This window comes from Oncorhynchus mykiss, chromosome 6 (genome assembly GCF_057628025.1).
Source record: "Oncorhynchus mykiss isolate SJ-2025 chromosome 6, ASM5762802v1, whole genome shotgun sequence".
NCBI classification, from domain to species: Eukaryota; Metazoa; Chordata; class Actinopteri; order Salmoniformes; family Salmonidae; genus Oncorhynchus; species Oncorhynchus mykiss.
In genome coordinates, this window is record NC_143027.1 from 47,444,700 (window position 1) to 47,456,575 (window position 11,876).

An 11,876-nucleotide genomic window follows, 5' to 3' on the forward strand; every position below is an offset into this window, starting at 1 on the left:
ATCTTTAAGGTCTAACTCAAGCACGCCTCATTTATAATTTATAGATTTTAGCAGTTTGGTTTCCACGCTTACTGTACAGGGTGGAGAGAATAGGTAATCCGTGTCAGTCAAAAAGTCTTAGTTTTCTTTTAGAGTTTGGTTCTTCATTCTTTCTGTGTTTATTCTCTGCCATGTTTTTTTACTGCATTGGTAGTGGTTATCTATAAAATTAGTTATTATCCAGTTTGAATGTTGTTGCCCACGAGTGAGCAGATCAGCGTAAATGTGCTATTATTTGGTCATGTTTTAGGGACATAAATGTCTACCCTTTTTCACGAGGCATTCTGCACTGCCATTTTGTTGTTAGTGTACATGGATTTTATAATGTAGTATATTTTTATAATGTACGCCTTAATGGCATCCGAAATTATATCAGGTGTCAGCTTTTTTTCTGTCCTCTGTCTACATTTGTAATGGTAAAGGTTTTTATTGTTTCATTTACGTATTTAATACATTTTGGGTCCAGAAAATGCACTCTGTTCATTCTCCAAATTCTGTTGCTAAGTGTATTTTCTATTGGTGTAATAAAGTAATCTAATCACAGCCATTTGAGTAGACGCTGCAGGGACCACTGTGGAATGATCACACTCATGTTCTTGTACGCTTCAAACGGTTAAATCAGAACATGCTTAGAAGCGCCTTTTCTGGTTAAGTCTATAAGAGCTTTCCACACCTGGATTGTGCAACATTTACACGATATTCTTTAAAACATTCTTCCAGCTCTGTCAAACTGGTTGTTTGACCATCATTTTCAGGTCTTGCAATTTTCAAGTAGATTTAAGTCAAAACTTACAGGGACATTCACAGTATTCTTGGTAAGTAACTCCAGTGTAGATTTGGCCTTGTCTTTATGGTTATAGTCCTGCTGAAAGGCAAATTCATCTCCCAGTGTCTGGTGGAAAGCAAACTCAACCAGGTTTTCCTCTAGGATTTTGCCTGTGCTTAGCTTCATTCCTTTTATTTTTTATCATGAAAAAATCCCCAGTCCTTAAAGATTACAAGCATACCCATAACATGATGCATCCACCACTATGAAAATATTGAGTGGTACTCAGTGATGTGTTGTATTAGATTTGCCCTAAACATAACACTTTGTATTCAGGATAAAAAGTTAATTCATTTGCCACATTTTTTTCAGTATTTAGTGCCTTGTTGCAAACAGGATGCGTTTTGGAATTGTTTTATTCTGTACAGGCTTCCTTCTTTTCACTCTGTCATTTAGGCTATTATTGTTGAGTAACTACAATGTTGTTGATCCATCTCCTATTACCGCCATTAAACTCTTAACTATTTTAAAGTCACCATTCTTCTCCGGCAACTGAGTTATGAAGGACGCCTGTATCTTTGTAGTGACTGGGTCTATTTATACACCATCCAAAGTGTAATTGATAACTTTACCATGCTCAAACGGATATTCCATGTGTGCTTCTTTTGTTCTGTTTTTTTGGCATTGGAAAACCTCCCTGGTCTTAGGCCTTTTTTTGAAAACACTAACACGCCTCTCTCTCTCTTTCTCTCTCTCACCTTCAGGTGTTGCTTGTGTAGGAAGAGAGAGAAAAGGAAGGGAAATGGAACTGCCAAATCATGCCAAACAAATACTACTGCAACTCAACCAGCAGAGGGCTAAGGGCTTCCTGTGTGACGTCATCATCGTGGTGGAGAACGCTCTGTTCCGAGCCCACAAGAACATCCTAGCAGCCAGCAGTATCTACTTCAAGTCCCTGGTTCTCCACGACAACCTCATCAACCTGGACACAGAGATGGTGAATCCCTCTGTTTTCCGACAAGTCCTGGACTTCATCTACACAGGGAAGCTCCTGTCCTCATTGGACCAGAGTAATGAGCAGAACTACAGTGCCCTCTTGACCGCAGCCAGCTACCTCCAGCTCCATGACCTCGCCGCGCTGTGCAGGAAGAAGCTCAAGCGAAGCGGCGGCAAGCCTTTGCCGGGTAAACTCTCCACCTCGGGTCCGCTCAGCCGACTGCGCCACAACAACGAGCGCCTCTCGTCCTCCGCCCTCACCGCCTCCCACAACCACTACGTCCTCGCCCCCTCTGAAGCAGACCAGCCACAGCCCGATGACGGCCTCCAGGACAAGCTCTCGGATGATGAGATGTTCATCGGGAGCACCGCCGGGAAGAATGGGACCTGCGGGAGTGGTAGTAATGGAAACCTCAGTAACGGTTTGAGCGGCAGGGAGACAGATCTGGGGCTGGACCTGTCCAAGAAGAGCCCTCCATCGGCGTGTACCACATCAGACGCACTCAGCCCTCACAGCAACTCACAGGGTTCCCCTCAATCTGCCTCAGTATCCACAACCAACAGTGCCTCACTGGATGATTCCACCATCACTCTGCCCGGTCTGGACACCACCGGCCCAGAGCCCATGGAGCTCATACCCACCCCCAAAGCCCCTGAAGACAGTCAGGCCCATCCAGACGCTCCCCTGCCTCGCAAGAGCTCCCGCCAGGTAGCCCGCAAAAAGGAGTGGCCCAAGAGAGAGGCCTCTGGCCTGAAGGCTGAGGATCGTGACCCGCCCCTGGTCAATGGTGTGATCGTGGGACCTAAAGAGGGCCGTTCATCCAGGGGTGTAGGCGGGGACAGCAGGTGCAGCTTTCCCTCAGACCAGTCCTTCCAGTGTAAAGAGGAGGAGGAAGGAGGGGAGAATGGGCAGGAGCACAGTGACCAGAGCGGGCATAGTGATGGAGAGAGTGGAGGAGGAGGGCACCACAGCGCCAACTATGTGTACCGGCAGGAAGGGTTTGAGCCAGCGTTTGGGGACAACTTGTATGTGTGCATCCCCTGTGGGAAGGGCTTTCCCAGCTCGGAGCAGCTTAACGCCCATGTGGAGACGCACACAGAGGACGAGCTCTACATCAAAGAGGAGGGAGGGGCCTTTGTGAAAGAGGAAGAGGCTGAGGACCTCTCGACCCCCGTGGCTCCCACCACATTCGGCATCTCCGAGCCACGGCCCTTCAAGTGCACCGTATGCAGTAAGAGCTATAAAGACCCGGCGACCCTGAGACAGCACGAGAAGAGCCACTGGCTGACCCGACCCTTCCCATGTAACATCTGCGGGAAGATGTTCACCCAGAGAGGCACTATGACGCGCCACATGCGGAGCCACCTGGGCCTGAAACCGTTTGCTTGCGATGAGTGTGGCATGCGCTTCACACGCCAGTACCGCCTGACGGAGCACATGCGCGTCCACTCGGGAGAGAAGCCGTACGAATGCCAGTTGTGCGGTGGAAAGTTCACCCAGCAACGCAACCTCATCAGCCACCTCAGAATGCACACCTCACCCTCCTAAAACACAACATCAAGCCAAAGAATGCTTTTTCATTTTTTTCCCCACCTCACAACTAAACAAATGCACATGTACACTCATGCAGAAACACAGGTACACACTCTCTCTCTCACACACACACACACGTAAACATAGATTTCTATACACAACCACCTGGCTTAGTGTGTGTAGTGGTTGTCCAGAGTCAGCATGTGGCAGGATGGTCATGGAAAACAACCACAGCATGTCCACCACCTCTGGAAGTCTAGACGGGCAGTGTACCTCCCCTTCCCTCCCTCTCTCTGAAGTTACCTATGGTGGATGTGAGGGCATGGACCGGTGGTTGTCTCTCTTATATCTTGTAAATGTGAATGGGGTACTGTTGTAACCTCAGGCCCACCTCATGCCTCTCATACACCCTCAACACCTTTACTTGGGAGTATTTAGGCCTTTGACTTTTTCAAACTGATCCCTTCTGGGGGTATTCAGGGTTCCCTCTATACTCCAACCTCATTAGTCAAACAACTACGCCATTCCTCCTTTTAATTTAGACAGGTCTAATATTATTCACTCTGTCAATGATGTACACTACAGGCAATAATTTCAAAGAATGTGTTTTTGTTGTAAGCTACTGTATATGTCCAATGCTAATGTGAGTGAACCTGAAGATAGTGGGGATGTCTGCATTCGGGTGGAGGGATGTTGTTGGTCATATCCATGCTTTACCTAAAAGTTTGATGTCTGAGTTTCCAGATGAGGGGCTCAATTTAATTTACTCCAGACACACACTCACCTTAAAGTCTCCACTCTACAGCTGGTCTCTGAGTAAGAGAAAGAGGGGAGGTGGGGTTAGTCATTTTGCCCATGAAAGCTCATCCTGGCATAACAAAAAAACAAAATGGAGGTACTTGTTTTACTCAAAGAACCTGTAATGTTTCTGTGAATGTTTAAACTGGAAGGTCTTCGGATGTGTCTTCTTGGGGGAGGGGGAAATGGGGTGAGGGTGGGGCAGTTAGTTGAACAGGGAAGAGACGGGGGGAGGGGGGGGGGGGGTCGGTGTAGGCTGAACTTCTCGTTTGGTGGGTACGTTTATTTTTTGTCAGTATAGCTTTCCTCCCCTTACAAAAAAGAAAAGCTTATTTCGATAGGCTTGTGAACTCGCTACCTCTGATTACTCTTATGAACTCTACGTTGATTAGTTGAAAGTTACTAAATGTAATTAATTGTATAAAGTGTGTAGATAGTAACTTTTCCCCTAATGCTTTAACCTGCTTTAACCTGCCCATCTCTCAACACAGGTTTTTCATGCTTTTTAGATTTGTACATGTTAACATAACATTATGTTAACAACTCTGTCTTTTTTTTACTTCTTGTCATAAAGATAGCTTTCCGGGTGCTCTTCTCAATGAACAGGCCCCCACCTCACAATGTACTGTATTTTCTTGCAAATAGTGGTTAGTGAGTTTAGATGCACAGTGTTCCAAAGATCTAATGAATGTTAAGGCGAACGGAGCTGACTAACACATTTTGCTCGACAAGTTCATAACCAAAGTAAAAAAAAAAAAAAAAAAGATATAAGATATATAGCATACTTAATTATTTCACCTTTGATTTGTCTTTTTACTGTATGAAAAAACAATTTAAGAATTGTATTCTAGGTCCAGACAATTGAAACCCACAGTTGTGTTGGACTATTGACCAATGACTCTTGAGACTCTTGAGTTTCTGTGTGGTTTGCGAGGAAAGCCTGTGCTGATTGGTGGGCTGGTGTTAACATCAACTTTACATGTAAAGTAACTGTAGAGTTTACAATGTTCCCTGAACTTTATTTTTATTTGTAACAAGGGTCCTTCTCATCACTTTATATTCCCTGACCTAAAAGCAGGACTTGATTACATTTTATGTGTTCTGTTCAGACCAAAAAAAAAGAAGAAAAAATGATAATGACATTTTTTATGTGAAGTTCTAAGTTTGCTTGTTAGTTTATTGAGCCAGACTTATGAAATCTTGTATTGGAAAGGGAGAGGTAAGGATGCACTGGACAGCTCAATTCTTATCCAGAGCCAATTACAGTAGTGAGTGCATACATTTTAGTACTTTTTTTGTACTCCCAGTTGCCTCCCATATGGGCCATTCTTATTGAATATTTATTTATTAGCATAGTACTACAAATTACAAACTCTACTGTAATCATTCTCCACTGAAACCCAAGCTGTCTGTCTTAGCTTGTCCGGTGTGTCCCGACTCTTATGGTAAACTATGGGGGAGAGAAACATTCAGTGCAAGTTTTTGGTATAGGCATTCCTCCATTATTTTGGTTTTACCTATCTTTTTTTACATTTCTATTCCTCCTTCATCCTCATGGTTGGTCTGTGAAATGTTATGTCATCATATAGGGATGCAGCTGCAGTCATACAAGCATCGTTATCGTTTCAAGGTAACTGCGTCTTGGACTCTGAGATGTTACTTTAAAAAAAAATATGTTTTGCTGTTCTCGCCGAGGTAAAAGCAGTTACTGCTGAGTGATTGCATGGTACGTGTGTATTTGTAACGCCCACCCCCTCACCACCACCACCCACCCTCCAACCTGAAATCCATCATGTAATTAATTGTTTTCCTGTGACCTCTTCTTACTTATTCGGGAGTCCACGATGCATTGCCTTCAGACGCTATTGTTCTTGTCAGCACTTAAGCAGTACAGCGTAATGTCTGTGACGCTCAAAAGGTCTTTTTGTACAGCAAGATCTCTAGCCATCTCTGCAAAGTCTTTGCAGCTGCAGCCGAACTAGCGTTTATTAGTTTGGCGAAAACAAAAAAAATATGAACTAAAACTGCGATAATACTACTACTACTACTACTACTACTACTACTACTAATACTCAAATACTTCAGGGATTGTTCTGCGTCTATGAATGTAGGACTCTCAGCTACATTTGTAAGACATAGTATTGTATCAATTTCTCTGTATTTTACTCATGGGAAAACCAAAACACTAGTTTCATATTTAAAAGATTTTAAAATATGGGGGGTACTTTTTCAACTAACACAAAGAGCCTTAACAAAAGGCGGGGCAGCTCAATACAAAAGTCGACGTTTTAGTTAGTATCATAATATGTTCCGAAATAGTCGCAAAGTTGTACAAAGAACTAAGACCTAAAAAAAAAGCTCATACCCAAATCCACAAACTATTTTTTAAACCAAAGCACATTTGAATGATTATGGAACAGTGTGTGGCAAAAAAAAATGATACATATGTATTTATCTCATTGTTTACATAAACTTTTACAGTTTTACAGACCTCAGTTGAGGCTCGGCCAGTCAGAGGTGTGGTTGTATGTGTTTTTTGCTTTTTCCACAGAGGTTTTGCTGCCAAAACAAAAGCTTCAGCGTCAGCGTCAACCCTGCGGCAGACTACTTCATATTTAAATTGGGGAGGGGGTTGCAGTTTTAGGGGTGCATCGCCCCCCTCTGCCAGCTGGCTTTGGGGTGACCTTGTCCCTCTGCCCTATGAACCGTCTTCAGAAGATGGGATTGGGGGGGATGGGACGGGGGTTAGGGGGGTGGGGTGGTGTTGCTTTTGCGCGAAGGGCTGGGATGACGTTAGAACTCACTTAGGCTGCGTTTACACAGGGAGCACAATTCAGGTTTTTTTGCCCAATTATTGGCAAAAGAGCTGATCTGATTGGTCAAAAGACAAATTAGTGGGAAAATTATCAGAATTGGGGTGCCTGTGTAAATGCAGCCTTACTGTACCTCGGGACTTTAAAAACATTATTGAAAACTATAGTGACTGGGATTTGTTAATTGCATGTGAGCAGGTCTATTTGCTAGGGTCTTAAAGGAAAGATGAATCCATTTTGAATGTTATATCGTATTTGTGTATCTCTGACCGATATTCTATGGATTCCCGAGGTCATTTAATGTGTATCTGAGCTATTCACTGTTCAAGCAGGCAGAAATCCTGCCCGGTATGGATAGTTTTTCATCATATGACGCAAAACTGGAACGGCGAATAGGTCCAATACATATTAAATGACATAGAACATTTCTCAGAGATGCACATATACGATATAACATTCAGAATGAGTGAATCTTTCCTTTAACTGTGAATGTTCTTGATGTTTCTGCTTATTTGATGTTTGGAAAGGATGATGATGATTTCTTAGCTGCCTGTGTTCTGCCTATTTGTAAAAGCGACACAATCTTATGGCTGGCCTTGCCTCATACAAAGTTGGTGCAAACACTTATTGACAGTGTTCTTTTTTTAATCAAATGTCTATTGTTGTCAGTGATGAATGTATTTATTTCTCTGGTCCTGCACTTGCCTCCGCTAAGACTTTTCTCAGTGTGTGAGACTGAGGTTCAGGCAGGACCCTTTTTGGTTGTATTTTATTTTGAGGATTTCAAGCGGAGAAACAAAAATGAGACACAAAACATAGCCATCAACCACAATCTGTGAAGTTGTAGACTTTTTTTGGGGTGAACAGATTCATTTTTATGTCAAAATGACGACAACGTTTTATGGCATTTTTGTATCTTCTCTCTCAGCTAAAACAAACAACATGTTTTGGGTGTCAAGAGGAGTTACTCACTGTTTGGTTGGACATAGGGGTTTAAACAATTAACTTTAACCCCCTGTGTACCTCTGTCGATGTCTATCGGGCATCGTGGCTCATCTGTGGGCCATATATTGTATCTCTTCACAAACATCCTCTGCCTGGGTGTTGCCAAGCCACTGCCATTTAGAAAACCTATTCCTCCTCACCAACCTCACCCCTTTCTTTCTCCAAACGATAGAGTCGTCTCTATGATGTACATTTTTTTTGTCTTAAACCACTCACCGCTTATCATTTCTCTTGGACTTTTTGATTTGTTTGTGTCTATAGAGTGTTTTTTTTTTAGCCTCTCGGAAGGTCCAGGCGCGCTCATATCAGTTCACATTAATTGCAGTTTACTGTTTCTCTTACCTCATCATTGTAGTGTTTCTGTGCGTTTCAAAAATATAGTATCATTATGCAGTGTTACAAAGCTTTAAGAAACACTATACAAAGTTCTGGGAATTCAAACCATGATGTTTTCCCTACTCAAAGCTTGTCTGAGTTACCTCTCTTTGTATTACTGTAGTTTCACCCATGCGATTGTCTAGTTTCACCTTTTTTCTCCCTGTTGTTGTTGTCCCCTGTCAATTCACCAGGTCCAGTCTGCGCTGTGTCTACGGAGTAGCTCCAATTTACCTAATCAAACTAAACCAAAGCTAGTTTTGAAAATGGCGTCTGGCACACCACAGTGTGTTCTAAAGCCAAGGTGTATCTTTAACCGCTAAGCTTTACTACCACTCGCTATACCCACAATGTAGCTAACCCTACACCAACCGCCCTTTGACCCCATCCTTAGCTTCCGTGACTCTGCGGCTAACGAAGCTAGTGATCGTGATTTCTCCCCATATATCTGTGACTTCAGTGTGTTCCACATATTCGACATCAGTATTTACCTCCAGGGACAAAAAAATGATTACCTCAACTCTGTGTTTACTTGCGATTTACATCTCAGCATTTTTGCAGATGCAAATGAATTTTTTACTCGTTTATTTTTTATTTTTTACCGTCCAGTTGTAACCAAAATATCACTTATTTTTGAAATAGTGTTTGTTAGTCTTGTCAAATGACTCCATGTTGATGGAAAGACGTTATTAGCTGCTAAACTAGTACTTGAAAACTTGATTAAAGAAGTTGTCCGTGAAGCAGGTATATCAAGCTTCTCTCGGATCCATGAACAGCCGCTGTTCAATAATGTATCAGGATCCAGGGGCTCAGAGGTTCTGGAATGGACATGTAGGGTCTTTGACTATGAATAATTGAGGGCTAACATTCCCTCCCCCCTTACACACACACACACACACACACACACACACACACGGCCTAATGCCATGATCACCTCTTGCTAGCGGCAGCACCCAGGCTGAGCCCTTCTCTCCACTCCTCTGAGAGCTCGTATTCAGGTCAGAGCTGTCGCTACGGTGATGGGGCTCGCTAACTCAGTGTCATAAAAGTGTAATACAGCTGACCTCAGCACTCACAACCTTGCAGTCTTAATATACAGTGGTGAGAAAAATAAACTGTTATTTTATGATCTTTTCATTAAAAGCTTGATCGAAAAGCCAACCCTGTTGTTGTCGTCTGTCTTTAACTGTTGTTGTCTGTGGGCTTGTCTATTTAAAAGTGTGTGTGTCTGTGTGTTTTTGTGCGTGTGTATGCACGCACATGTCTGGGAAGTATGTACTTATGCATATGGACTCAACAAGTGATGGATATGTCCTTTAGAGTATATGTAAGTCTTTCTGTCTACCTTGAAAATTATCGTTGCCTCAGGGTTTGAGGTTTGTGTGCAGTCCAAGGACCTGTGTGTGTTCACTAGGAGCCATTTCTGAAAGCCCCATTATAGCTTTTGTCTATCTGACATGGAGAGAATGTTGAAATGGCCTACATCTATGACAGTTATGACCTCTCCATGTCAGCTAAGAAGAAGTGGCACATAAAAACCTAGATGGAAGCTAGATCTTTAGCTTCCAATGGAAGCTGCTGCAGTATGTATACCTGGCCTATCTCCGTACACACACACACACACATTATACTTCCCAGGCAGGGTGTGGCTGTCATAGCTGAGGGCTATTGGCTGGTCTATCAGATAAAGCCAGTGGTAGGTTGATGGAAAAGGTGTGGCACATGCTCTTGGCTGCCTGCATGTTGAAAGAAATGTGTAATTATGTGTCCACGTATGTATCTCAGGCCATTCACTGAAATCAAACTCTCTTCGCTTCTACTCTTTCTGTCCCCTCCTGACTTCCATGCCTTCCTCTCTTGGCTTTGGCTCTCACCTCTTCTGTTTCACTCTCTCTATTCCACTTTCCCTCCCTTCTTCCACCCCGCTTGTTCTCCTACCTTAATTTTTTCAGCTCTTTCTTTTTTCCATCTCTCCTTCATCCTTTTTATTTTTGCTCTTCCCTCTTTTAATAAAAGAGGAGAGGGGAGAGCTGGCACTTTTATGGCTGTTGTATATGTGCCGTTTGTAATGTGGTGCCCCTGGAGGTGTCATATGCTAAATAACCCTGAATGGGGTCAGGAGGGAACAATGACTCTGTCGATACCCCTGCACTGTCCTCCAGCCCTCTATCTTGCCCCCACCTAGCACCAGCGCCAAGCTAACACAATGTGTGTGAAGTGGAATGGGTGTGGGGAGGGGGTGGTCGGGCACTCAAGGCTTATACACAAATGATCCTCTGCATGGCAAGTGTGTGCACGTTTGGATCCCAGGCTTTTCATTTTGAGTCATGTTCCCAATTTTCAAGACGATTTCCTAAAACCCCAAAAAGCACCAAACTCTAAATGTTTTTCATTGAGTTTGGTTGAAGTGCAGGTCTAGGATCAGATTGCCCTACCTCCAATTCTGAACATGACCAATAGAGGCATCTAAAAATAACTGACTCAGTATCAGTGTTTGGGGGCAACCTCATTTTCAACGTGTCTCACCAGTGTTCCCATTAGGAGGAAGCTGTGGGAATTAGTGGAATTTCCATGTCCTGCCCAGGTGGGTCAGGGCTTGCCTGTGCTCGTCTGGGAAGGCCTACAGAGGAGCTGCCAGACTGGGGAATGTGAGAGAGATGGCTGCCCTGGGTGGGTAAGGAGATGGATGGCTGTTCAACACTACACTTATGCTGCTTTTCGACTATAGCACCAGTGCTACACTAGTGTTTTCACCCTTGTGTTATACTAGGGTAATTGTGTTTCCATAGCTAGGGCTGATATTGAGGACATGTAGAGAGCAGAAGCAACAACCTTTGCATAATCAAAACAGTTGCTTTGAGAAAAAGTGTTAAAGTTCACTGTTATGCAAACGTCACTTTTCGGTAGCTGTTCAATAGGCAACTTCGCAAGTCAAATAAGCTCTCATTGGTCCGGCATACAGTTACACTTGTTTTGTTGTTGAAATCGGCACTAAAACTTATTTTCTCCAGTGGATTTTATATGTTTAGCCCCCCTTGCAATTATGTTAGGTCCTCCCTCAGGTTTGACTCCAAATCCAATATGTCTGCCACATTACCATTAAATGGTGGTTTATTCACCTGTATATGTACATGTTTTAACTTAGACATTTTTTTTCTCAGATTTTTGGAATCCAATATGCCTACCATATACACTCAAACACCTTTGTATAGCCCGTATAAAAACTCAGCATACTGCTTGAGGATCAATGAGGCAACTGGGAGGCTCAAAAGAATGGAAAGAGAATCCAATCCTCGGCTCTGACACCCTCTCACTAGCTCTACAACTTGCCTCTCCAGGGTTGAGCTCTTAAGTAACCTCCTTATCATTTAGAAGTGAGCTTTGATTCATTGCTAGTACAATATGTCTGCCTGAATCCAACATGACCTTCATTTGGGATGAACATTCTTATCCTGCTTGGGTTGAGCTGGCACATTGCTTCTTCCAGACAATAATGTCCACTATCCTGGCTATCTGCCCTGAAGTTGCTGTATATGTTGACTTGGAGACA

The 11,876-nt window shown here is 43.3% G+C and overlaps 1 protein-coding gene across 2 annotated transcripts in view; it reads left to right on the forward strand.

Moving 5' to 3' along the window:
• Positions 1-9,487, forward strand: part of LOC110526052 (hypermethylated in cancer 2 protein) — a 66,737-nt gene extending 57,250 nt beyond the window's left edge. For both annotated transcript variants that reach the window (XM_036980265.2, XM_021606654.3), the window contains exon 2: positions 1,570-9,487. In XM_036980265.2, the coding sequence (XP_036836160.2) occupies positions 1,608-3,350 (1,743 nt within the window). In that variant the 5' untranslated portion in view covers positions 1,570-1,607 and the 3' untranslated portion in view covers positions 3,351-9,487. The remainder of the gene's footprint in view (positions 1-1,569) is intronic.
• The last annotated feature ends 2,389 nt before the right edge of the window (positions 9,488-11,876 follow it).